The sequence below is a fragment of the Monocercomonoides exilis genome (genome assembly GCF_001643675.1).
Source record: "Monocercomonoides exilis strain PA203 chromosome Unknown scaffold10-1930038, whole genome shotgun sequence".
Taxonomy (NCBI): domain Eukaryota; phylum Preaxostyla; order Oxymonadida; family Polymastigidae; genus Monocercomonoides; species Monocercomonoides exilis.
Window position 1 is genome coordinate 202,377 of NW_027150555.1, and position 27,131 is coordinate 229,507.

At 38.4% G+C, this 27,131-nt stretch overlaps 5 protein-coding genes across 5 annotated transcripts; 3 read left to right on the plus strand and 2 right to left on the minus strand.

The window, feature by feature from the left end:
* Window positions 1–67: 67 nt before the first annotated feature.
* MONOS_10249 (uncharacterized protein) lies at window positions 68–4,276 on the plus strand (the record flags this gene model as incomplete). Its single annotated transcript, XM_067862681.1, has 2 exons — window positions 68–119; window positions 189–4,276. The coding sequence occupies exons 1-2, from the start codon at window positions 113–115 to the stop codon at window positions 4,274–4,276; spliced, it is 4,095 nt and encodes a 1,364-aa protein (XP_067731842.1). The 5' UTR covers window positions 68–112.
* A 130-nt stretch (window positions 4,277–4,406) lies between these two features.
* MONOS_10250 (putative 3beta-hydroxysteroid-dehydrogenase) lies at window positions 4,407–5,870 on the plus strand. The gene has a single exon (XM_067862683.1). The coding sequence runs from the start codon at window positions 4,433–4,435 to the stop codon at window positions 5,852–5,854; it is 1,422 nt and encodes a 473-aa protein (XP_067731843.1). The 5' UTR covers window positions 4,407–4,432; the 3' UTR covers window positions 5,855–5,870.
* A 118-nt stretch (window positions 5,871–5,988) lies between these two features.
* Window positions 5,989–16,191, minus strand: MONOS_10251 (putative P-type ATPase; the record flags this gene model as incomplete). The annotated part of the gene is made up of 10 exons (XM_067862684.1): window positions 5,989–7,035; window positions 7,184–7,325; window positions 7,452–7,968; window positions 8,105–10,279; window positions 10,408–14,682; window positions 14,814–15,224; window positions 15,304–15,470; window positions 15,546–15,685; window positions 15,747–15,959; window positions 16,022–16,191. 10 exons carry the CDS (start codon window positions 16,189–16,191, stop codon window positions 6,714–6,716), a joined length of 8,532 nt encoding a protein of 2,843 aa, XP_067731844.1. The 3' UTR covers window positions 5,989–6,713.
* Window positions 16,192–16,396: 205 nt separating this feature from the next.
* MONOS_10252 (putative ubiquitin carboxyl-terminal hydrolase like protein) lies at window positions 16,397–23,077 on the minus strand (the record flags this gene model as incomplete). Its single annotated transcript, XM_067862685.1, has 12 exons — window positions 16,397–16,921; window positions 17,122–20,724; window positions 20,862–20,982; window positions 21,146–21,261; window positions 21,469–21,586; window positions 21,803–21,966; window positions 22,109–22,249; window positions 22,312–22,439; window positions 22,490–22,580; window positions 22,647–22,713; window positions 22,813–22,961; window positions 23,066–23,077. The coding sequence occupies 12 exons, from the start codon at window positions 23,075–23,077 to the stop codon at window positions 16,598–16,600; spliced, it is 5,034 nt and encodes a 1,677-aa protein (XP_067731845.1). The 3' UTR covers window positions 16,397–16,597.
* Window positions 23,078–23,645: 568 nt separating this feature from the next.
* On the plus strand, window positions 23,646–27,120 carry MONOS_10253 (uncharacterized protein). The gene is made up of 2 exons (XM_067862686.1): window positions 23,646–26,054; window positions 26,497–27,120. The coding sequence occupies exons 1-2, from the start codon at window positions 23,663–23,665 to the stop codon at window positions 26,766–26,768; spliced, it is 2,664 nt and encodes an 887-aa protein (XP_067731846.1). The 5' UTR covers window positions 23,646–23,662; the 3' UTR covers window positions 26,769–27,120.
* Window positions 27,121–27,131: the final 11 nt, after the last annotated feature.

Here is a 27,131-nt window from a genome sequence, read left to right on the forward strand (position 1 = left end):
AACCGTTTTGTTATTTTCTTCTGTATTTCAATTTTAAAAAAATTTCTAAAGTATTTAAAAAATGAAGGGACATTTTGAATAAAAATTTAAAAGTGTTTATGCAATTGAATTGATGGCATGTTTGTCAATTTTAATATGTTTTTAGTAAATTAATTGTTATATATTTTATTGTGGATATATTATCATAGCACTTGAACCAAAGCGTATACGCCATTATACAAATAAAAAGGGAGAAAAAAGAACATCCCTGTCATTGCACTCGAAAGCAAAAAATCCTTCTGATTTACATCCTAATTTACGTTTCAATGATATTGAAAATGAAAAAAATTTGCTTGAAATTGACCCAACGAAAATCGATGAAAAAGAACTTTTTGAACTTGCATCCCGTCTTCAAGAAACTACCCGCAGACTATCTTCAAGTTTAAAGAGCACAAAACATACTCTTCAACAACTTACAGAAAGATCTGCGAGCCAACAAGCAATTATTACAGACTACGAATTAAAAGAAAATTTACAAAAAAGGCAACTCGAGGCACTTCTTGCAAAAGAGAGAGCAAGGGCTGAAAGCATTGTTTCTGAGTTGCAAAGAGTTTCTCAAGATAATATCCAATCATTGAAGTTTCAATTAGAACGAATCCACAATGAAAAAGAACAAATTGAATTGGAATATCAATACAAGCTGGAAGCTGCGAAAAAGCAAGCAGGAGAAGAGGCGTGGAAACATCAAGAAACAAGAGGTTTATTCGGTTACGAAACAATGAAAACAACAGTTTTAAGCGAAGAAAAGCGACAAATGGAAGAAGCTCTTCGCAAAGCTGGAAACGAAATGATGAAAATAGCCGAAGCAAAAGAACTAGAAACATCAAAAATGGAACTCCTTGCAAGAGAATTATCCAAAGAAAGAGAAGACAATGCATTATTGCGTGCACGACTATCCGAGCTTCAAGATTCAGAGAAGAAAATGCAGGAAAGGTATCAGAAAGAAGAAGAGCAAAAACAAGCATGGGCACAACGAATGAGAGAATTGGTGGTGGCATTGGAATCTTCAAAAATTCAGTACGCACAGCTAAGGCAGGAGTCAGACGAGTGGAAGATGAAAGAGGAGGAGAGAAAACACGAAGAAAGAGAAAGAATGACAAAACTTGTGAAAGAAAAAGAAATCATTGAAAGGCAATTCTTACTGTTGAAAATAAAGCATGAAGATTTGACAAAAGAAATGCATAACTTTGCTCAAACTTCTTTTCAGCACGGACAAATTTGCAATTATGACAACACCAAAGATTTTGAAGCCAGTGAAAATGAAAAACATGAGGAAAGCCAAGAAGAAGAAGAAGACGAAGACGAAGAAGATGATGAAGAAGAAAACTTTTGCACGACTCATTCAAGTGCTATAAAAGCTGGAGGCAGTAAGGGCAATTGCGCAGAAAGCACAGATCCAAGGCAAAATACATCTGAACGATCAGACGAATCGATTATTCAAACCCTTCAGATTCTTCAATCAGAAGTGGAGCGTCTTCGTGAAGAAAGGGAAATAGAAAGGAAAAAATACGAAGCGTCTGAAGCTTCCATCTTAGATTTGAGAGGCGCATTGGAGAAAGCTAACTCCGAAAGAAAAGAACTGGAAATGACAAAAGACAGTTCAGAAAAAGCAAAGCAGGCATTGTCAGATGAAAGAGATAGTCTTGTCAGAGAGAAAGAAGAACTGCAGCAATCTAACAGGGATTTATTGGAGGAAGCGAAAAAGGAAAAAGAAAGGATGGAGGTGAGTTGGCAAAGAGAAATGGAAAGAAAAGAAAAAGAAGTTGCAGAAATGAAAGAAGAAATAATGAAGAAAGAGGAAGAATTAAGTGAAAGAATAAAAATGGAAGAACAGAAAAAGAAAGAAATAGAAGAAAAATATGAAAAAGAGAAAAGCATAATTTTGGAGCAGAAAGAAGAAGAACTGAAAGAATTATCATTGAAATATGCAGCGTTTATGAAAGAAGCTGACGAGAAGCGAGAGAAAGAGAAAGCAGAAAGAGAAAAGAAAGAGAAAATGTGCCTTGAAAGTCAGAGAGAGCTCGGCCAACTGCTTGAAGAGAGAGAAGAAGAACGAAAAGAGCACAACCAGAGAATTGAAGCATTTGAGAAGAAAATCACAGAATTCGAACAGAAAATACAAGAACATGCTTCAAATGAAGAGAAGCTTGCAAATGAAGCAGAAGCACTGAGGAAAGAAACAGCGAGGTTGAAGAAGCAAAGAGAAAAGGAGAGGAAGAAAGAAAAAGAAGAAAGAGAAGCCATCGAACAGGAGAATGAAGCACTCAAAGAAAGAGAGCAGCGTCTCTTAGCTCAAATTCAGCAGGCTGAATCAGAAAAAAACAGAGTTATTCTTCAGAGCCGCACAGCCGAAGCGAAACTGAAGAGAGAAATAAGCCAGAAAGTCGAGGAAAAAGAGGAGGAAGAGGCAAAAAAGTTGGCTCAATTGAATGAAAAACTGAATGCTGAGCGGAAAGAACAGAGGCAGAAGCAAGCACAGCTTGTGAAGCAACACGAAAAGAAGATAAAAGAAATGGCAAAAAAGCAGGCACAGCTCACAGATAACATTGAAGAACTTCAACAAAAACTAGCTTTGATCACGAAAGAAAAAGAAGAGATTGAGATAGGATTCACAAAGAAGATAAGCTTACTGGAAAAAGAGCACAAAGAAGATGTAAAAGAACTTGAAGCTAAACGGAACGAGGAAATCAAACAGGCAGAAGATGAAATAGCGATGCTTAGAGAAGAACTTGCAAAGAAACTTGAAGAGGAAAAAGTGAAGGAACATTTGGAAAAACAAAAGATGCAAAAGGAAGAGGAAGAATTACTAAAGAAGCTGAAAAGTATAGTGTCTGAAAATGCGAAAAAAAGCAAAGAGAATAAGAGCGAAGAAAGAACCGAGAAGAAGAAGGATAAAGACAATGAAGAAGAAACAGAAGCGAGTCCAGTTATTTCTGATGTGAACGTTAGCTCAACAAAAAAAGTGAGTTCAAAGAAGGATGCGAAGAACAATCAGACAAGCAAAAAAAAGAAGATGAGCTTGAAAGCAAAGATCAAAAAGCAAAATGAGTTGCTAAAGAGGATGCTTGAATCAGAAGACATCAGCATTTCAACTGATTTTGATGAGTATGAAAAAGGAAATTTTGAATCAAAAATTGAAGAAGACAAAATAAATAATGAGAAAAATGATGAAATTTCTGATTCGTCAACATTTGACAAGAAAAATGAAGATCCAGAAGCCGTCGACAAAACGAATGCTAATCATAAAAATCGAGTTGTTGTGTTTTCATTCAAACATTCTGAAGCCAAACAGCCTGAGCAAACAAACAAAGAGAATTCTGAGCAAGCAGATTCGAGCTCTGGAAATGGCATAAGAAGAAACAAACTTCTTTTCCCGCAAAAGAAAAACGACAAAAAAGAGCATGATACAAAAAGCGAAGAAGATGCGATGGAAGAAGAGAGCACAGAAAGTGCTTTGTCTGATTTGTCGAGCGAAGACAGCAAAGAAGACTTGAAAGATCCTTCTGAAGATGAAAGCAGCAGCAGCCTCTCCACAACTTTTGACGAGCACCTTCAGAATGTGACTGATACACTCAATCTGCTGAAGCAAAAAATGAGTAAAGATAATTCAACAGCCACTTTGAGCGATGAAGACAAAGCATCAAAAGAGAAGGAAGAAGCAAAAGAAGACACTCATCATTTGTATGTTCGGCCTTATGATGAACTGAGCTTGTCTCAATCTCGATTCGTCTCTCCAGTCACAACACCGTCATTTCATCATGTCAGATTTCAGACAGATGATCATGTTTCATTCAATCAGAGCGCAAACTCAGAACAAAAAGTTGCTCCTTCCACTCCTTCCTCTCTTCAAAGCATCGTCCCTCCTCCTCCTCCTTCAGTTGGATTGACACCAATTTCTGCCCCTGCAAAATCTGAAAGCCAGAAAACTCTTCTCCTTCCCCCTCCTCCACTTCCTTCAACTTATTCTTCAAAATCCTTTTCGAATGGATTTTATACTCCTCTTAGCACTCCATCATTTCGAAGCAATATCTCAACCCCTTCGGTCATTTCATTCACACCCACACCTTCACATCAAGTTGAATCGGCCACTTCTCAACCAGTAGCAACATCTTCTTCTGCAGCTTCACCTTCTGTTTCATCCTTACAAGATCGACAAAGCTTCAAGTCTTTTTCGACAAATTCAAATCATTCTTTGTCTTCAGACATTTCTTCTTTTTCAACATCATTTTCACCTTAAAGTGCAGATTTGTTAAATTGTTTTCTCCTTTTCTTTTTTATAAATTAATTTATTTTTATCTCTGTTGAATTTTACAGACGTTTTAGTGAATATTTTACAATTGCATTTTTGATCAATATTTACCAGAATCAAAATTTTTGTTCTAACTTTTGCTAAATGCAAGAGGACAGAGCTCACTACCTGTCAAACGTCAGTGGAAAACATATTTTTGTTACAGGAGGAATGGGATTAGTTGGACATCATATTCTTAACATCTTATCTCAGCTTGGGGCAATCGTAACATGTTATGATATCTCCGTTCCGCGTACTTCAAAAGAAGTGAACGAAAAATCAACATTAACAACATCTAATTTCTGGAGTAAAATAGAAAAAAACGGTAATTTGAAATTTATTAAAGGAGATATTTTGGATTTACAACTTTTAAAACAGTCTTCTCGCGGACAGGATGCAGTCATTCATCTGGTATCTCGAGGCACTGATCACTCTTCAAAAGGAGAGGACATAGAAAAAGTTAATGTAGAAGGCATTAAAAATGTGATTGAATGCTGCAAACATAACGGAATACACTATCTTGTTGCAACTTCAGGTTCAACGGTGATTTTTGATGGGAAGCATTCGCATCACATGCTTTCTGAAGAACTGCCTTATCCGTCAGTGTTTGTGGATTTTTATTCAGAAACAAAGGCACATGGAGAAAAACTTGTTCTGGAGGCAAATAATCTCAATGGAGATAACTGGCTTCTAACGACTTGTTTAAGACCAGGAATTATATACGGACCTGGCGCATGGATGACCATCGGAAAAGTTGTACATCTTGCAAAAAATCGCAAAATGCTTGTTCAGATTGGAAAAGAAAAAATCCCTCTTATTCATTCTCATGATGCAGCCTACGCTCATGTTCTTGCTCTTTCCCAACTGCTTCATTATTCACATCACCCTTCTTCAAACTCTACCAAGAACAACAGAAAACATTCAACAATTTCATCATCATCTAATGCACAAGATTCATTTCATCCTTCATTTCATGAAACTGTTCCTCTTTGCGCAGGGAAAGCTTACTTTGTTCATGATGGTCATCCACGAAATATTGTGTCTTGGTGTTCTCCTCTTCTTCAATCACTTCATCTTCAGGCGCCAAAAGTTGTCCTCCCTTCATTTCTCGGGAAAATATTCGTCTTTCTTGCAACACTACTTTGTTTTATCAAAAATTTTTGTTTGGGTTTTCTAAAAACTGTTTTTCCGTGTTGTTCAAAGCAAGATAAACTAAAAAATGCTCATCCTTCTGCTTCCTCCTCAACTCCTTTGCAACTCTCTGCATCTTCGCATGAACAATCAGACACAATTCCGTTTTTCATTCGAAGCACAGTTGAATGCACATATTCAATAAGTCAAATAGAACATGATCTCAACTTTTTCTCCATTGTGACACCTGAACGTGGACTTGCCGAACTTGAAGAATATTACAAGCAATTACTGGAAGTTGAAGAACTTGCTCAAAGAACAGAAAACATAAATAATAGAGGCACATCCAAATCTCCTGGTATATTTTTCACTTCAGTTAGCAAAAAAGAAGATTAAAACAAAAATTTATAAATCATAATTTCAAAAAGCATCAATTTTTATCAATTTACACTTTTCAGTTGCTTAAAGGTAGCTTGTAAGCATACAAAAACAATATCAGGCTGTCAAACAAACAATTAACATAAACATGGAATGCGCATAAAACTGATAATGTCCTCAAATAACAAACAAGCAGACAAGGAAAATATGATAATTAAGCTAATAAACAAAAACTTCACAATTGCCCCTTAAATACGCTTGAGCGAACAAATTGTAAATAGAAACAAAAAAGTTGATGTGATCAACCAAATGAAAGGATTGAGACTTAAAAAAATAAAATGTGACATTGCATCGATATTTCAATTAAAGTCAATGATTGTTAAATATCAAATATGAACAAAATTTTATTATCTCATTTTCCTGATAATTACTATTAAAAAAAGAAAAATGTTTGAAAAAATCAACAAAATTAACAGGAAAAATAATAATAATAATAATAATAATAATTAATAATAAAAAGACAAAATAAATAACTTTGAAAAATTACTGAAACGAATAATCTAACACAAAACACAAGTTCGAAGGATTTACACAACGAATGTGCCAAAACAGTTTCGAAAAACATAAATCGTGAAAAATGAAAAGCGCGATAAATGGATAATTTGAACATAACTTTTATGAACGATAAGATACTAACTGTAGAAGAAAGTGTTTCTATAATCAATCTTCCACTTACATGAATCCATCATTCAAATGAAACCGTAATGCTTTCCTTCAAAAACGACAAGGAAAATGCATTGACATTAAAAAAACAAAAAGTTTTTCTTTTTCTTTTTCCTTTTTAAAATTAATATCAAATTAATTATTACTGTTTTCTTTAAGCAGTACTTGATTCCCTCTCATTCTTTTCTCGTGGAGGAGCATGCGTCCACTTCAGAGTTGGCACCGTCTTCAGCAAAAGATGTGTTTGGCGATGGTCTGTGAACTCCCTCAAAATGAATGAGAACATCAGAAAAGGCAGGGCACCCAGCACAAATGCCAGAATTACTATGATCCAGGAGAAAGGCGACGCAATCATGTGGAAGAATTCTCTGTGATACGCCTTGCTGAGGCTGTAGACTCCGCTTGAAAGGCTCATAAATATGAAATATAAAAGAGGGGACAAGACAAGAAAAGTGATTGATATCCACTGCCAATGTCTGAAAGGTGATGAAGAAGGAAAGTCATCAAAAATCGAAATTGAAACATACGCAATGAAAAAAAAGAAGTCAAAAATTAGAAATATCAAATACGAAAAAAAAAAAAAATGCGAATAAGATTTGCAGGACAAATAAAAATGAAACAAACTTCACTTTCCAAGCGATTGTAAAGCCAACTAAAACTGTAACTGAAAATGATACAATTGAACCAAAAACCCAAAGCCCTTCTGTGTATGGGCCAGGCTGTATTTCTCCATATCGAAACAACAGCGCAGACAACCCATACGCAACTTCATAATCGCAAAGTATTGAGCATATCAATTTTATTCACAAAAAAGAAACATTAATAAATTATTTTTCAGAAAAACCAAAATGAATAAAAAATTATTTTTATAATTATAATACTAAAAGCAAACGAAGTCCGTGCCATATTCCCATGCCAGCCCATCTCAATATAACAGAAGCAGAGAAAGAGGACATCGAAGCCTCATCCTTGTAGCACTCCGGGTGTGTCTCAAGAACCCAATCTGGATAGTCCTTGTCGAATATCGCAGCCAGACCAATTGGGATGGACGTCATGAGAGTGTTGAAGAGCGTCGCAAACCACGAGTCATACACGATCTGGAGAGAGAACAAGGAGAAGATGAGGTTGAGGAAAGAAGGCATGATGAAGGCAATGTTCTTGTACATGGAGTATTTGATGAGCGCAGACAGGCGGAAGAAGCAGTTGTGCCCGTGGACAGACAGAAGCCGATGGAGGAAGGAGAACTTCGCAATCGAATAGTCACTCACTTGCGACGCCTGCGTCCCTTCCACTCCCCGTATGCCTACTCCAACATGTGCTTCTTGGATCATCGAGACATCATTTGCACCATCGCCTACCGCCAGCGTCACCACATCACGATGTGACTTCACCATACGCAGAACAAGAGCCTGATAAAAGTTTGAAAAAAAGGGAAAAAATTGAATTGAATATTAGATACAGAAATAACATTCAAAAAGAATAAGAAAGAATTAATGTTAAAAAGCATGTGCATTGCACGAAAATAATAAAATGGAAGAAGCAAACCTTTTGCATCGGAGCAATTCTGCAGCAGATGACACTCTCGCAACAGTCAGCCAAAACTAGAAAGAGAGAAATGAGTTTCTCTGAAGCAACAATCGCATTGATCGCAAAGCCATCAACAATCAGCACTTTCTTCGATTTCTTGTCTATTTGTGTGTGTTGACTGCCATCAACATACTCTGAAAATGACTGTGATGCCACAAAAGATGCTGTTTTTGTCCTTCGATGAGATTTCTCCTTTTCTATTGCCTTGTCCGTTGTTTCTGTATTTGCTTTGTCTTCAGTCTGGTTGTTCTTTTGAGGCTCCATGCTTATCATCGCATGCTGTTTGCTAACAAGTTCAGATGCTGCTTCATCTGAATGTTGTTGAATGATATTTGCTTTTGTTTTTTCTTTCTTTTTATTCCTTTTTCGTCTTTCTTTTTTAGGTTCCTCTTCTTTCTTGACAGAATGATAAAATGGTTTTCTTTTATTTCCTTCTTTGACTCTTTTACCGATTTCTTCATTGCTCAGCCCCAAATCATGCAACAGCTGAGTCAGCCTTCTTTCAATCGAGTCTGACAGAAGCTCTTCCACTTTGTTGTTTTCAATTTGAGCCTTTGCCGACGATGAAGATGAGGCGAATGAGGCAGAGCGAGTGTGCTTCGGACGATTAGCAGAAACAGAAGCAGAAGAAGAAGAAGCAGAAGTTGGAGCAGTTGAGTCTATAATTACAGAAGAGGATGAATCTGTCTTTTCTTGAGTCAAACTATCAGCACTGATTGGAGGCAGAACATGAGGTTTAAGATTATCTCCTTTTGTTGGAGTGGATGTGATATTTGAATCTTCCTTTGTACAATTGTTGATTGCCTTCAACTGAACATCTGGAATATTATGCATATGATCATCTGTTGTTGTCGATGTTGTTTTCTCATTCGATTTTTCAGTTTTGTTTTCAACCGCTTTCTCGTTTGTTACTGTTTCCAAATGTTTGTCTTGTTCCGAAATATCTTTATCACTTTTTGTTGTTTCTAAAGTTGCTTTATTTTTCTGCTGAGAAGAAATTGAGTCTTTCGAAGCAACCTGGCGATTCAATGCAGAAGAAGGCTTGGAAGGATAGTTGATGACAGAACGCACAACAGGAGGGGGTGAAGAAGGGGTGGAAGGAGAAGAAGGCACAGAAGGAGAATCAGGAGGAGTCTGAATGGAGGCATTAGGAGGAGAAAAGGGAGGAGGAGAAGACAGTTGAGAAGCAGCATCTACTTTGGAAGAGGATAAAGACAAAAGAGAGCTTTGCGTAGAAGTTGCACGTATTGTTGTGGTTGTTGACCATATTGCTTGGGAAAGAGAGGGAGAAGAAGTTGCAAATGAAGAAATTGTCTCTTCTTCAGGTACTTTCTGTTCATACTGTGAAGGAGAGAGAGTGAGGGGAATTTCGTTGAGTGTTTCCGCTTCCAAAGACGAAAGAGAAGAGGACGATTCAGACAGTGACAAAGATGTTGATGTGTCACTTTGAGCCAAAGCAGTGGAATGATAAACAGAAGAAGAAGAAGAAGAAGAAGAAGACGACGACGACGAAGAAGAAGAAGAAGAAGACGACGAAGAAGAAGAAGGCAAAGAAAACAAATATGTTGTTGGCAATGGAGTTGTCTTGGGTGGATATGCTGTGTTCATTCTATTGTGTTTAGGCTTAGAAGCACTTTCTTGTTCAATTGGACTGGAAGAGTCTTTGTCTTCATCAAACTTTTCAGCTTTTTCACTCAAATGCTCCGTTTCTTCTTTTGTCTCTTTGCATTGTTTTCCATCTGATGCTATCGATTCTTCATCCCCTGCTTCATTTGATGATTCAATATTTTGCAAATGAACTGTTTCATTTGTCTCATATCTATCTTTTTCACTTCCTTTTGATTGTTCTATTTGTGTATCTATCGCATCTTCCTCTTTTGAAGACAACTTTTCCTTCTTCTCCTTCTCCTTCTCCACCATCTCTGAAATCTCCTTCTGTTGCTGCTGGCTCAGTCTGCTAAGTGTTCTGTTGTGTTTCCTTTCCTTCTCTGTCATCTCCTTGTTGTACAGCAGAAGCGACGGTGCTGTCAAATAGACAGGATTTGTGTTCTTCTGAAGGAGATGACACGCATACCCAACATTCACTGCAGTGTCGATCTTGTCCCCTGTCAATATCCACATCCTGATTCCACACTAAAAAATAGATAGACACATTCATTCATTCATTCATGTATAATAATAATCATATTATAAAGTGACATTTCATTTCAAAAATATATTATAATAATAAAAATAATCACAAATTAAGTTCAAAACCACACCTTTTTGAAGAACTCTACTGTCTCCGCGCAATTGTCCTGCAGTTTATCCTCCACTCCTGTGCACCCGACAAGCTCCAGGTTCTTCTCGATGCGTGCAAAGCACTGCTCCACCTTCTCCTCTCTGTTCTCCAGTGCCTGCTCAGCCTTCTGGTGCTCCTTCTCCCACACTCCATACTCCTCCTCGCTCACCAGGCGCGTGCACACAACCAGCGTCCTCAGCCCAGCTCTGCTGAAGTCTTCGATGTCTTGGCACACCTTCTCATGCACCATCGCCTGGCTCTGCAGACACTTGCAGTACTTCTCAAAACGGCGCAGAAGAAGAGAACTGCGATCGGGACAGGGACAAGGAGAGGCGGTGTAGGAGAAGGCGGGGGAAGATGGAAGAGATGGGGAGAAGGTGCTGTCAGGTGAAGATATGCAACAACTGTTATTATTGTTGTTGTTTATGAGATGCTTTTGCTGACTGATTGAAGAAGGAGCAATTGGCTTTGTGCTGAAACGGGAAAGAGGGGCAGGCACAGATGACTTTGAATTGAGTTCAAATGAAGAAGAAATATTAGCATTAGAAGAAGAAGCATTTGAAGAAGAAGACGAAGAAGTTGCATTTGAATTAGAATGCAATTTAAGAGGGCTCCCAATATTTTGATAGGCATCGACAGCAGAAGAGTTAGGGCGGAGGGAGTAAACAGACATACCCTCACTCAACACACTCCTCCTATCTGTCTCATCAACAGCAACACGACGACGGAAATGAGGGTTGGGTGAATGAGAAGGATGATGATGCACAGAAGATGAAGACGGCTGCTTCATCTTTCGAGGAAATGAAGGGGAAGAAGGAGGAGGTGATGATGATGATGAGGAGGAGGAGGATGACAGTTGAGTGTTGATGTAAGAAGAAGAAGAGAAAGAGTTCGAATTCACCGAAGGAGAAGCATCAGTAGCAGGCACAGGAGATGTGGCCAACAAGGAAGAAGTCTTTGGATAAGCATCTTTTGTCATTCTTTTCGCCTTTTTCAGGTTTGACAGCAGTTTCGTTGAATAAGACCTGTCAAATGGCAGATCTGAGTTCCAATATGGTGTGGTTGGTATCTTCTTTGAAGAGAATGAAACGCTACCTCCTTCCTCTTCTCCTTCTTCTCCTTCCTCTTTCCCTTCCATTTCTTCAGTGGCTGCCAGGAAATACGAACCAATATCGACAAATGGCTCACTAATATGCAATTGTCCTCTTTCTCTTTCTCTTTCTCTCTTTCTTTCTCTCTCATCTGCCGTCATATTCACAACAAGAGAGTCAACAGAGCTAATCTCATCTGAATCTGACAAGTCAGACAATACAGGCGAGGATGAGGAAGAGGCAGAAACAGATGAAACAACAGAAGAAGAGACAGAAGAAGAAGCAGAAGAGCTCAAAGGCAAACTGCGCTGAGGATTGGGTGTTCCGCACTCAGACTGGGCAGCTATGTCTCTTCGCTCTTCTTGTTCAACAAAGCAATAGAATTGCTGCTGTTCTGTCTGCTCTTTCTCTTCACTGTCACTTTCTTCTTCTTCTCTTTTATCATCTTTCTCTGGTTCATTGGAATTTCCTCTTTCTCTTTCTCTTTCTTTTTTGTTATTATAACCTTTCTTCTTCTTCTTCTTCTTCTTTCCATTTCCTTCTCCTTCTCCTCTTCCTTCTCCCTCTTCTCCCCCTCCTTCTCCTTCATCCAGCTCCTCATTCACCATCCTCTCCACCCTCCTTATCCTCTTCTCCACACTCACAGCAGATGTGATGCAGAGCGGAAGCAGCGCATTGTCTGCGCCTTTGCTGTACAATCTGATAGAGCCATCAGGCAGACGCACAATTATGCTCATTCTCCTTCTCTCTGATGAGAATGGCAAGAGAGACAGGATTTGCACACGAAGAGGGTACCCTTCGACGCACAAGTCGATGTTCTGCAGTGTTTTGTTCACAAAGAGAAGATTGTGGGTGGAGAGGGCATTCAAAAGAGCGATTTCATCGGGGGAGGTCGATTGGTATGTCATTGGTGTGTTATTATTATTGCTATTGTTGTTATTAAATGTCTGAGGCGAATCAACTTGTGATGGAAGAGCAGATGAATGAGGAGTGGGAGGAAGAGGAGAAGGAAGAGGAAGAGAAGGAGGAGGAGAGCAAAAGGAAGGAGCAGGAGAAGAAGAAGAAGCACGAGAAACAGAACGTGATGGCATTTGTATAGTCGAAGTGGCTGTTGCTGACCTCGACAAAGAGACTGATGTTGTGAGTGTGTTTTGTGGAGAAGGCGATTTATTTCTGCTATTTTCATTGCCATTCTCATTGTCATTCTGAGTGTTTCCATCCACATTCAATGCAGAAGTTCCAATCTGTTCCATCTGAACAACTTTCTCTTTCTCTTTCTCTTTCTCCTTCTCTTCTTTCTTCACATTTGCCTTTGGAGTCTTATCATTCGCATTCTTCGCATTCTTCTTGAAATTCCTCTTTCTTTTCGTCGACTTCTTCGTCAGCAGCATCTGTAGCAGAGTGCTTAGCCCTTTCTTCCTCTTCTTCTTGTTCTTCTTCGCAGCAGCCAGAGAAGAGGAGGTGTCAGGCACACAATCATGGCAGCACAACAAGCAAGTGATGAAGTGGAAGGCGTTGTATGTGTCGCTTCCAGGAAGAAGGTAGTCGTTCAGATTGAATGGAATGGAGGAAGAAGTGGAAGGAGAAGGGAAAGGGAAAGGGAAAGGAGAAGAGGGAACAGGGAAAGGAGATGGGGGAATAAGGAAAGGAGAAGGAGATGGGAAAGATGAAGAATAAGATGAGGAAGAAGAAGAAGAAGAAGTTGACAATCTGAATGGAGTTGATACAAAAGGAGAAGGAAAAGAAGAACGAGGAGGGGCAGCAAAAGGCGAAGGAGGGACAGAAGAAAGAGCAGTTTCGATGGAAGAAGAAGAAGCAGAAGAAGAAAGTGTTTGTGGGTGGAGTGTGGATTTGTGGGGGTGAGGAAAAGAAGGAGGAAGAGGGGGGCGAGAAGGAGAAGAGGCATTCAATGAGCCGAAAGGAAGATAAGAATTAGCTTCAAGTGGAGTGGATGTGGCATTTGGTGTCTTGCCAGAAGGAGAGGGTGAGAAGGAGAGGGGAGTGAAGGGAGAATAGGAAGAAGAAGAAGAAGAAGAGGAAGAGGAAGAGGAAGAAGAAAGAGAAGAAGAATAAACATTTACAGAAGAGCCAGATGCTTTTGAGAGGAGAAGGGCAGACTGAGCTAAGGCAGTCGAGTAATGTTTTTCAGCAAGAAGAGGAGAAGTGCTTTTGGAGTAGGCAATAGAGGTGGAGGCAGGCAAAGGAGAAAACGATGGAAAGGAAGGAGGAGGGGTTGAAAATGAAGAAGAAGAAGAAGAAGGGGAGGTGGAAGAGGAGGAGGAGGAAGAAGAGGATGATGAAGAAGAAGCATTTGGAGGTAACAAACTTGAAGGTGAAGAAGCAGGCTCAGGTGTTTGCGTAGGCGGCAGCGGAGAAGCAATGAAAGGGCCGATACTTGAAGCGAGGCGAGGTTGAGCTGTATTTGGGGTGAGAGGAGAAGGAAGAGTCTTTGTTGAGGCAGAGGTGGAGGAGAGGAGGGGAGAAGGTGCTTCGGATGAGCAGAAATACGACAGCGGCTGAGCAACGAAGTCGAACAGAGTGACAAGATCACTGAAGGGCAGGCTGTCTCTTTCGAGGGCGGTTGAGTCAGACAAGGGAACAGAAGAAGAAGAAGATGATGATGATGAATCAGAAGATGTTGAATCAGAAGATGTTGAATGATTATTCTTTGATTGTTTGTTTTTATCATTTCTGTCTCTGCTTTTATGTTCATTCTTATTGGTTTCTCCATCTAATTCTAAAACTGTTCCTTCTTTTCCTCCTCTACCTCCTCCTTCTCCTCCATCATCTTGCCCATCCTCCTCCCCCACATTCTGCTTGTACTGATATCTCGACCCGCCCACCGAGCAGAAGGTGAATTTCATGCTGTTCGCAGTCAGTGTCCCTGTCTTGTCTGAGAAGATATGCTGGACAATGCCCAGCTCTTCATTCAGCGACGATGTCCTCGCATTCATCACCCCTTCTTCACCTCTTGTCTCGTCCTTCATCTTGTTGTCCAGCTCAAAAAAGGCAGACTGGATGAAACGGCAGATTTCGAGCGAGACAAACAGAGAGACAGGAATCAGATAGGAATAGAACACAAAGAAGCCAATCATCGAATAGAACAGCTGAGACGCTGGCATCTGCTTTAGATACAGATAAGGATGTGAGGAGATTCGATGATTCTGAAGGGGGAAAATGAAGTTAGCAAGCAGATGAATTTTAATGGAAAATAAAAGGGGAAAAAGATAAATGAAGCAAAGAATGTAAAGAGAGAATAAGAAATTATCAAAGAAAGAAAGTAAAACCGACATACATTCAGATATCCCATCAAAATGGCTGATGCAACAACAAATAAGATCATCACGATCATCGTCGTCAGCACAGTCAGGTTGAGTCTCTTGTCGAGTGTCGACAGAGGAGAGCGAGGTCTTTGCTGGTTCAGCTGCACTTTCGACTCCTTTCCTGTGTAGATCACACAGCCCAGCACATACTGCGTGCTTTTGATGGAGCAGCCCTTCAGAAGAAGTTGTGTTTCGCCAAGGGAAATCGAGTTTTCGTATGAGTTTTCAGATGAGTCTGAATGTGAAGTTGATTGATGACTTTTGTCTGCTTCAGTTTGATCTGCTGATTTTTCAATCTTTTTGATAAGTGGCAATGGATGTTCCGTTTGATTGTCTTGCGAATTTGCATCTGATAAAAAATTGAATTCCATTTTTGCTGCAAACTATCGTTGAAAGAAAAGCGAAGCAACAAAAAAATTGAATAGAACATATGATAAAAAAAAAAAAAAACAACTAAATAACCTGATGAATGTTACGATTTGGAGCTTGACAGCTTAGCAAGGCTCGAAACAATGAAATGTTGTGCAATAACTCTTCATCTTTAAATGAAGATGGTGGTAAAAAAGGAGGCTGTGTTCCTCCTCCTGTTATTTCTTGTCGATTAGCCTCTTCTTGATTGCAAATGCGTCCTTTGAAGATATGATTTAAAAATACAAGAAAATTGTTATGAAAACGAATTTTTATGTTTATCTATTTGAATATACCAAAATTCGCCAGAAGTGAAGGATGAGCTCGCTTAATTTTCAGATTTGTTTCTCCATCTAAATTCATTGTGTTTACATATGCGATTCCGCTTTCTTCTGTTGAAGTAAGTAATATGGCGTCCGCAGGGATTTCATCATTTCTGATAATTTCCAAAAAAATTTTTTTTTCATTAACAAAAAATATTTCACCAAAATTCACACTTCTTTAGCAAAATAAAATCCCCTACACTAATATCCATTGTTTTAATGGACATGACCTTCCCATTACGTATAACCATTGCAGGCTTCAAATTAACCTTTTTATCAGCTTTATGCCGTTGGATATCTTCAAAAAGATCCTTCAAAGCACCAACAACGAATATAAAAACAACAGGAATTATAGCAGTTACAGGATTGTAGACATTTAACCCCGGACTATGATAATTTGGAAGAGTTAAACAATCGAGAAACCAATCTTATAAAAATGTAATACAAACAGTAAGTTCATTATCATGTTGAGGAGGAAATATAAATTAGAAATTTTTCTAAGTTGTAAGAATAGATTCTTTGGAAGAAAACTCCATAGTGTGTATTTTGATGTGCAAATGCGATTATTACAGAATAATGATTTGTTGTTTGGATTGTGCAAATGAATAACTCGTTCCATGGCTAAAAATAAATATCATAAAATTATTTCACCAAAAATATATTTGCGGGTTCCAAATAATAAAGCAACAAACATAAATGCCGTCTTTGAAAAGCTTTCTTTTCAATCCCAACTTGCTATAGTGGGTCGATCAAAAATATTTGCAGTTAGTAATGCTTAATATTTCATCATTTGCAGATTTGCATTCAAAAAAACATGGCAAGAACGAATGTTTATCAAATGTTTTCAAAGTTCTTTAAACTTTGCATTTAAAACGAAAAATTTATGAATATGAAAATAAAACTCTTTTAATTGTTAGAAACCGCAATTTCAGAAATTTAGAAAGAAAATAAAAATAAAAGTGTTTTTAAAAATGCAAAACCTAATAGCATTGAAATAATTAAAGCTTGATAATAATGCAAAACGTTCACCCTTTAATTACTATTGACCTTGACATGTTGGAAGATCTTGAACTTTTCTTTGGTTTTCCAGCTTTCATAGCTTCTGAAATGCTCTGCTGTTCGATAGAAGATTCGATATTGTCTGACAAGTTCAGCAGCAACGTTTCCAGCTGCTTCCAAAAGGCATTTGGATTGTCGTCCAACTCTTCGTAGTCAAATGTATCTCCAAGCGAAGACACAAAGGAAAGATTGTCAGGTGTGATGATTGATTCACTTGGCTCTGAATTTGGTTGGATGGCTTTTGTGAGTGTGAGAGAGAGGCGCCGCAAGATGTCTTCTTTGTGCTCGCCCTGAGATTAGGAGATTAACGATGTGATATTCATGCATAAATAAAAATGAAAAGGAAATTTGATTGGATGAAAAAAAAAATGCATTTATAATTTAAAAGTTGATCGTATCAATCATCAAACACAAAATATTTGAAAATTTTCATAAACATAAATGTTTCATCTCATGAAAGCATATTCTTTCATCAATAACACTCACATACCATGTAGTAATAAAACATGAAAGTCGAATCTGGATCCACAATTCTCTTCCAACTTCCTGTTGTGAACAGAACAGTAATATTCTTCCTTTTCTCTCTTTTCTCCAGTGCTTCCTTTGGTGTGACTTCTGCTTTCAATCCATTCTTCACCTTCTGCAAAAGAGGAGCAACTGGCTCGTCTTCCTTCAAAATGGATGCTTTTCCAATGGCTGCCGTTGGAACAGACAGAATTCTGATGGGCATAATGTCAATCTCTTCATTACAGAACTCTTCAAGCAATGAACACTCCAAAAGAGATGGAAGCTTTGTCTTTGGTGATTTTGCAGTGTCATTCGATTCATCTTTGACATCTGAGCAATCTTTCTCTTTGGAACATTTAGTTTTACCTTCTTTCTCTTTCTCGGTCAAATTTTCAGTTTCCTCTTTCTCTTTCGATTTATCTTCTTCTTCATTCTCTGTCTTCTTCTCTTCCTCTTCCTCTTCTTCTATTGCTTTCTCGTCTTCTTTCTCTTCTTCTTTGGACTTATCTTTCTCATCTTTCTCATTTATAATCTCAGCATCCTCTTTCTCTGCCTTTTTGAGCTTCTCTTCTTCACTTTTTTCTTTTGGATCTTGTTCTTTCTCTTCGGAGGAATGTTCTTTTTTCTCTTTAAATTCATTTTCATTCTTCTTTTCTTCAGTTTTGTCTTTCTCTTCCTTCTCTTCTCGTTCTTCCTTCTTTTCTTCTCCTTCTTCTCCTTCTTCTCCTTCTTCTCCTTCTTCTCCTTCTCCTCCTTCTCCTCCTCCTTCTTCTTTTTCAGCTAGCTCTCTCACAAGCTCCTCCGCATCGTAATGAAATCGTGTTTGCTTCTTCTCTTTCATCGTCTTTTTTATCTCTCCAATCAAATCCTTAACAGTCGCTTCTTTCTTCAACGATACCGAAAATCGTCCAACTTGATGGAATCCGTATGAATGTGACAGTTTTATCTCAAAATGCAGTTTCGAATTGTAAACATCAATCGGCTCGTCCAGCGCTTTGAACACAACATGCAGTGGCTGCAGCGCACGCAGCCTCTTCGGTCCAAATCCTGCCATGTATTGACTGTATGCTCCGTATCCAAAGTATGATATGCGGTTCATTGGATAGACAATGTCAAATACATTCTCCTTTGTCTCTGGTGAGATGTCACTCAGATGGTGTGTTGTGTTATCCAACGTCCACAACTTAAGAAATGCCTCTTTTTGATGGGCAAGCTGTGCAACCAGCGCTGCCAGCTGATAATAGCCAGCCCCCTTCTGCACACGCACAACTGCAAACACACTCCCCAACTTGTCTCGCTGATGCAGCGTCACCTCAATCTCATTCATCCGATTGTCCCACCAGCTCAGCGCAAGTGCATCTCTGTCATTTTCCATCTCCTTTTTCGAAGGCAGAAGCTGAAGCACAAGTTCGTCTCCCACATTCAGACTCAGCTGCTCTGCTGTTGCCTTCCAGCTGACAAATGGGCCGATTCCTCTTCCAAAACGGTTGAGAACGGCAGATGAAGTGAAGGATGAGTTGGAGATGGAAAGAGAAGGTTTTGGAGATGAAGAAGAAGCAGCAGAAGCAGAAGAAGAAGATGGAGGAACAAAAATCAAAGAAGAGAATTCTAAATATTCATCCTTGTGAAGTGAAACATAATTCAAGAGCATTTCTCGAATCTGATGTGAATAGCTTGAAATTTCAGTTTTTGAGTCAACAACAAGTTCACCCAGAATGTTGACGGAATGTGTTTTGTGATTGAAAAAGCGGAGGAACAAAAGAAGGCGCTTGGAAGTGCTTTCAGATGAAGAAGACGTGTCTGGCAAAGACTGAGCTGAGGAAGACGGCACATTCGAAGATGAAGGTTTAACAGAAAGGTTTTTCATTGACGAGGTCAGAGAAGCAACCGAATCGCCAACTTTTCTTTTCTCCTTCTCTGCTCCTACATCCTCCACATAAAGAGAGTTTTGCCTCGAAAGAAACAGCTGAGCAAGCGCTGTCGTGTTAACTTTTGCAGATTCTTCATCATTTTCGCTTATCAAAGACAAAGGCTTCAGTGAAGCCTTCATTATTGCGTTCCTGTCAGCCCATTCTTCATCTTCTGTGTCATCTTTCGCTTCCTTTTTGTCTTCTTTTTCCTTTTCTGCTTCTTCCTTTTTCGATTTTTTGTCTGTTTTGCCTTGTTCTTGCTCAGAATCCAACGCATTCACCAACTCTGCCAACGTCATCGAATCTTTTGAATTCTTTTTGCTTTTTTTTATCGACTCATCAGATGCCAATGACAAAGCAATGGAGAATATCTCTTCCATCTCCTTTGCCGTTTTGTGCTTCCACTTCGGAGCTTCCCTCTTCATCATCAGCCACAACCGCTGCCTTTCCTTCGGAATGTGTGTCGCTTTCTCAATCTCTTCCTTCAAGTCATTCATTGTGTCTGTCCTTTTCAGTGTGATTGTTGAAAAGGTGTTATTTTCTTCAAAAAGCGGAGTGGGCAGAGAAGAAGGTGTTATCTGAGTAGAAATCAAGTCAGTCTTTTGTTGAACACTGTCACTTTTGGACAGTGAATCAGATGCGTCTTCAGAAGAAGGCAAAGATTTCGACTCTTTTCCTTCAGATTTGGTATTTGATTCTTCTTTTTCTATTTCATTTTCTTCTTCTTTCTCGTTCTCGTTCTCGTTCTCTTTATCTTTTCCATTCTTTGTTTCTTTTTCTTCTGTTTTATCTTTATCACTTTTCACATTTTCATTCAAAAGAAACTCTTCCGTGTACAAATTAAATGTAATCTTCAATCTTCTCTCGCTGTAATTGACAATTGACTTGACAATATGTGGTGGAATATCATCTTCCTTCACCTCCATCAGCAGCTTGTCCTTCAGACTCGTCCTCACATACACCAACATGTACGCACTCGATATCTTCGGCATGCGCCACGTGAACGAAAGGAACCCTCCTCCAAATCCTTCCTCGCTCTGCCCAAAGTTCTCCTTCACCGCCTCGTTTTCTGTCGTGTGCTCGACCCACGTGTCGTTGAAGAGGAACCAGCGGCCGTCGCATTTCGGCTGGATGAATGCCTTGTAGTGGCCAGCACCAACCCCACCGCTGTGCACAAGGACTGAGTGGAGGGTGTATGTGAAGGGCTTCTCATCAGCAGCGGCCGAGTCAGAAAGAACAGAAAGAGAACTTGGTGGGACGAGAGAGGGAGAGAAACAGGACGGATGGAAGGAGAACTTCTGGAGCATCTCGGGGGAGAGAGGGGGTGGAGTGTGTTCTTTGCGGGTGAGTGTGGAAGAAGGAGAAGGAGAAGAGGAAGGAGAAGAGGAAGGAGAAGGACAAGAAGGAACAGAAGAAGAAGACGGTTCATCGGTTGCTGAATCATCGTCTGGTTCTTTCTTTTTCAATTTCTTCCTTTCCTCTTCTTCTTCCCTTCTTTGCTTCAGCACTTTCTCCTCCTGCGTCTTGTTGAGCTTTGCCACATATGGAGTTAAGTCTATTTCTGGGTAGAACACAAATTTGTCGTGCACTTTTTCCATCTGATCGCTTTCGGCGTCGTATTCCCAGCGCATCAGCTGGATGTGCAGAACGGGGGGAAGGCACAGGAATTTGCTGGACTGTGGGAGAAGAAGAGGAAGAATGAAGAATTTGAGGAGATAATAAAAAGAAATAGAAGAAATTGAATAAAAAGAAGAATTGATGGAAATAAAATAAAATAAAATAAAATAAAATAAAATAAAATAAAAATAAATACTCTTTTCGCTTTTTGGAGTCCATGTCCCTCAGCCAAATATTTGTTGTCTCCATCCAGTGTCTCTTCTTCTGTGTATTTGTCGAATGATTCATAAATGTTGCGGCACCCTTTCACTTGAAGACTGAGAATGAAGCATATTCCATTAGCATCATCGTCAATATGAAGATAATAGAATATGAATTAAAAAATGTTGATAATAAAATATTTGAGAGATTAACAATAAATAACATGAAAATTCATATTTTTCACATTAAAAATAAGTTTCAAAGAGTATTAAAAAAAACCTGATATCAAAAAATGTCTCTTCTTTGATGCTTTCAAATGGAACATCAACACATTTTGTGGATGTTATTATACGCCCTTCGAGAAGTCTGTTGAAACATCCTCTGAAAGGCGTGTCCTGTTTTTTAAAATAAACGGGTTATTTAAGAGAAGAATAGCAAAGAATAATCGGATAAAACAGATAAATGATAAAGAGCTCGAACAATTCGATGAAAAATAAAATTAAATTAAATTTGGAATTGCTTATCAATCAGATATTATCCATTCACAAAAATATTACAAAATGTCCAAATTGTCTTCTTTTCATCTGTTTTTTTGTGCAAACCTCCAACTTCTGCATAAGCGTGTCAAGAAGCACTCTGTTGAGTTCTTGAACATCGTGCTGCTGAAAGCTGTCTATTGCAGTCCATCCAAATGAACGAGTCAGTTCTTCTGTGGAAACACTAAAAGAATCAGAGGAAGGAAGAGGAAGGGAGAGGAAGGGAGAGGAGAGGAGAAGAATGAATCGATTATTTAATAAAAATATTGAAAAGCAGTTATTTGCAATTAAATCGAATGAAGAATTCAAAAAAAGAGGTAAAATTCCAATTTGTGAAGAGGCAGATGGAATAATAAGGAGAAAAACTTTGCTAAATTCAATATTTATTCAACTAAAATACCTGACATCAGAAGTCTGCAACGAATAAAATAGCCTTTGAAGAGCTTCGGCAATGTTCAGTTTCCGCTTTTTAGCTTTATTTGATGAAGTTTCCTGGGAAAGAGTTGCTTCACTCTCGTCTTCTTCATCATCTTTGTCTTCGTCTATTGGCATGTGGTATACACACTGAAAATAAAAAAGTATTATGTTTTTTAATGAAATAAACAAATAAATAATTAAATAATTAAATAATTAAATAATTAAATAAAAATTGAAATATTTAATTTCTTTTTATAGAATACTCATTTACTGAAAAAGATCAGCAAACCCAGCGAAACAATGGAATATGATACAGAGTCTGAAGAAGCGAATTTAAGTAGCAAGTTGCTCCTTGATTTGCTAATCCAACCATTCCTGTCTCCTTTTTAGAATTGTTTGGCCCATTTAAATGATCCCTTTCATCGTGCGGCTAAAGAAAAGAAAGCAAAATTTACATAATTTTAGATTGTGGAAATATGAGATTATAAATACTTCAATTCGAAAAGTAATTGTCATTTTTCCTTTAACAATAAATCCTTCTTTTTCATTTAATTTGCTCTTTGGGACAAAGTCAAAATTTCCTCTATCACGCTCTTGCAAATGAAAAAAATGTGTATCCTCTAAAAAATAAAACTTAATTTTTATATATGTCGTCAAATTTGTTAAAAACCTTTCTTAATACTCTTTGAAGGATCAACATTTTCAAGTGTGATGGAGTAGTGAAAAGTTTTGCTGAATTCACTTTGAAGTTCATCAAAAGACTGAAAGTTAAAAAAACATAAAAAAACTTCCATTCAAATGGTAAATCACAAAATGCTAAAGCAAACTGCACAATCAAGAAAAATTGCTTGATGTTTTGGATAAGTTGGATCTCCTGGCTTTGTTAATATTCTCCTTTGTCAAAAAAATGAAAATCATAAAAGTCATGATTTCAAATGTGAATAGAACGAGACACTTTTTATAGACAAAGAAAAATGAACAGAACAATAATACCATTTAAGTCCGAATGCTTCTACAGTTGGACTATAATGCCTCTCTTCTGGAATAAAGTCCCAAACAATGCGCCTTGTTATAACGGCATCACAAAAACCGTCATCATCTTTTCTTTCAGTTTCTGACTCTTCTCCTTCACTTTCTTCCCTCTTCCAGCAAAAATAGCGAATAAATTTCCACGTTTTGAAGAAAACTTTATTCAGTCAATATTTCTGGAGCCATAACTTTTTCAATTTTTATGGAAGATAAAAACATTCCTCCCCATCAAGATGATGGGAGTTTAAGTACCTTGCTAGACACGTTGCGAAAAGTGAGGGAGTCGCTGGAGCGTGGTTTATCTCATTGAAACGTGCGTATGTATTAACGTTTTGGTATATATTTTTCAGATGAAATCATCACGCTTGAAGAGTATTTTAAAGAAGACGGAATCAAAACTCTCTTAAAAAATGTGGAAATAACAAAAAATTCCAAATTAAAGGTATTTGCGGATATCTTTATATGATTGTCATTTTCATTCTTTAAAGAGTCGATTAAAGTTACTGCTTTATCAATTCTGCCTTTCTTACGCTGATATTCTTGAAGAAGTTGAGAATCCTAAAGATAGCATTCGCATCGGATTGAAGGGATTTTTGTATGTCTTGATCGAAGGATTTTTTTTTATTCGAATAATTGTTTTTTCAGAGATTTTATTTTTCAAGACACAAATAATCCAAATGAAACGCTAACAAATGATATCATAAAATTATTCGTAAGTTTTATAAAGCACCCTTCATTCTCTGAAGGAGACATTCCGTTTTGCCTCAATAAATATAAATTTCTTTCAAGGCATCAGGCTTCTTTAACACAAATAATGATAGATTTGCTAAAAGAAGGATTTCTTGCATTTCAAAATGCTTCATCTGATATCCTAGAAAATTCATTATTTAAGGAAGTTAAAGATGCATTTGGGTGGAAAATCAGTCTGATTTGCCAACCTGCTCAAAAGGAAAAAGACAAAGTTACAGAAATCGACGAATCTAATGGGAAAGGTAACCAAAACCCTCCAGATGTTGCAACGTCAGATGACAGCAAAGAATTAGAAAAGGAAGAAACAGAAAATTCTGGGGAGAATAAAGCCGCGAAGAAAGTTGAGAAAGAGGAAGAGGAAGATGAAGGAAAAGAAAAGGAAAAAGAAAAAGAGAAGGAGAAGGAGAAGGAGAAGGAAAAGGAAAAGGAAAAGGAAAAGGAAAAGGAAAGAGAGAAAGAGAAAGAGAAAGAAAGAGATAAAGAGAAAGAAAGAGATAGAGAAAAAGAAAGGGAAAGGGAAAGAGAGAAAGAGAAAGAGAAAATGAAAATGAAAGAAAAAGGAATCAAACAAGAAAAAGAAGAAAAACAAAAGAAAGACATGGCATTCACTTCATCCCAGAAAAGCAATTCCCACAAAGAGCATATCATTCACATTTCATCTGAGCTTTTTCGGCGACGGATTTTTCCTTCCATCAACCGTCTGTTTTGTGTTCTTCATCGTTGTGCTCGCTCAGCACAAGAAAGAGACCTTGCTGCAAGTCATCAATCTTTGCTCATTTCAAAGAAATTTCTTTCAAAGACTTCTCATTCAACATCACATGAATATTCTTCATCCACTTCGTCATCATCGTCTTCTTCCTCCACTTCTTCTTCTTCTTCTTCTTCTTCTTCCACTTCCTCCTCTTCCTCTTCCTCTTCATTTCCTTCTCATTCCTCTCAATCTTATCGTTCAGTTCGTTCTCCTTCCTCTGATGATTTGCCTCTTCCGTCAAGCACTTCTCTAAGCACTTCAATATCTTCCATCCGTTCTGACAGAATTGACAAAGCTGCCTCTTTTTCTGACATTTCACAGGAATTCCTCCTTCACAACACTGAAAATCTCTTCATTTTAATCGACTCTTTCCTTTCTGCTGACCCTCGTCTTGCGCAATTCGCAGTAGAAACTGGCATTTTGTCCGACGTCATTCGAATACTCAAGACAATCCCTCTGCATCTGATCTCTCCTGTTCATGTCCTCCTTCTCGACAAGCTTTTGAGGGGCTCTCCAAATCAGATAAAACAGCAGGCGATTAAAATGAATGTGTATGGCATGCTATTTCGGCTGCTGAGAGAAGCGACGCTGCAGCTTAAGGCGCTGACAGAGCAGGAAAAGCAGAAGGAAATGATTGGCAAAATGGAAGAAGAGGTAGAAGAGGAAAGAGAAGAAGCAGATGAAAGATATGCAGAAGAAGTGGAAAACAAGGAAAGAATGTTGGGCACAGAAGATAACAGGACCACTCACAGCAATAGCAGAAACAATGAAGGAGACGCAACGCAGAATGGAGTGCTTGACTATCAGCAATCACAATTCGCACCTCCTGTTCAGCCTCAGAATATTTTGCATATTTCTCGTCAGACCAGTTCCAACATAATGAAAACATCTTTTGAAGAAGACGAATTGAAAGGCAAAGAAGACAAGAATGTAGAGCAGGATATTCACAGTTCTCTGCTTGGCTTTCAGCCTCCGTCTGGTGAGCCATCTGAAGATGAAGGTGAAGAAAATAATGAGAACTTGTTGATGGAAGCGGGAAATGCAGACGTTGTTGGAAATGATGGAGCAGAGGTGAGAACTGGGGAAGAAAAAGGAGTTGATACTGACTCTGCTGTTAAAGTTATCAAAAGAGATGTTTCTGATTCAGATGAGAAGGAAGAGAAATCAGGTGAAATGATTAATTTTCATTCAACTCTTCCTTCTTCCTCTTCCTCTCCTTCCTCATCTTCCTCATCTTCACTTCCCGACAGTGATTTCATTCAGAATTCTCTGTCCAACCAACCTTATCCTCAGACTCATTTTATACGTTCTTCGTCCACAGCCAACAAATCCTCCACTCTCAAATCCAACCAACGTGCTGCTATTTCCCGGCTGACATTCCTCATCGACTATATTTCTTCTTCCATCTTTGCTCTTCTGATCGTCGGGCGGAGCCAATCTCATTCTGTCGCCTTGCATCCGCATCTGTTTTATGTGAGTGCAGCTGATGGCTGTCCTCTCCTCTTCGACTGTGCCACTTCTCCGTGTGTCTCCTCTTACGCCCGCGCAAACTGCGTCCTCTCTCTCTGCTATCTCCACAGAGGCGCTCAGCTGCCCAATGAGATGAAAGAAATAGCTTCACTCGCAAAGCAGCTGATCCAGTCTGAGGCTGAAGAGACAGTGTGCACAGCTCTCGTCGGGCTGTTTTGCCTGTCGGTGAACAAAGGTGTGTATGTGTGTGTCTATGTATGAATGCATATATGTATCTCTCTCTCCTTCTCTATCTCTCTATCTCTCTATCTCTCTATATCTCTCTATATCTCTCGCTATCTCTCTTTCTGTCTGTCTGTCTGTCTATCTGTGAGTGTATGTGAATTTGCTTTTGTTGGAACGAGAAGAATAATAAAAGTGACAAAACCATTCGCCTTATTTGAGTCTGGGCCGAGTTTGGATGAGCTTTTATGTTTTTGTTTTTTAAAGCTTTGTTTTATTTGTTTCTTTGAATGTTTAGAATTTTTCTGTGAATATTGCTGTTTTGTCTTCTTGCTCATTATTTCTGATTTATAAAAAATGATTTAAATACATTTTGTTGAAATTCATTACAAAATAAACTCTCTCTCTCCTCATTTTTTGTTTCTATCTCTTCCCTTCTCCTCCCCTTCCCTCAGAAAATCACGAGTGCATCATCAACTCTGGGCTTTTGGATGATATTTCTCCTCTTCTCTGCCACAAGTCAGTGCAAATTGTCTATTGGACACTCAACCTGCTGAACACGATGCTTACAAAGGGCATGTTTTACACACAGCCACGGATACGTTCATACTCCTTGAATTCTCATCTTGCCCAGCTCGAATCATCCCCTTGCCGCGCTGTAGCTGACCTCGCTTGCGCTGTTCTAAAGATCTTAAATAGTGACATCCCAGATGTGGAAAGGAGCTGAATCAATGAACAAGACTCAGCGTATTATGAACTGGTACTTTTGGCCTTGTTGAATGAATTCGAGAAAGCATTTTTGAATGCAAATGTAACGTCTTTTCAAATATGAATTTTGTTGGTATTCGATTCGAATTTCAGAGATTCATCTTGAAAAAAAAATTTTTTTTCAAATTATTATGTTTCATTTTCATCATTTATATTTTATTATCTCCAATGAATATATTGGAAGACAGTATGAAATAATCGTTGAAGTTTTTTCAGAATTTATATTATATTATTTTTTTTGTTCATTTTTCAGAGTTATTGATTTTGATTGAAATTTTGAAAAACACCAAAGTGTATTGATCTTACCCATGAAAAAAATATT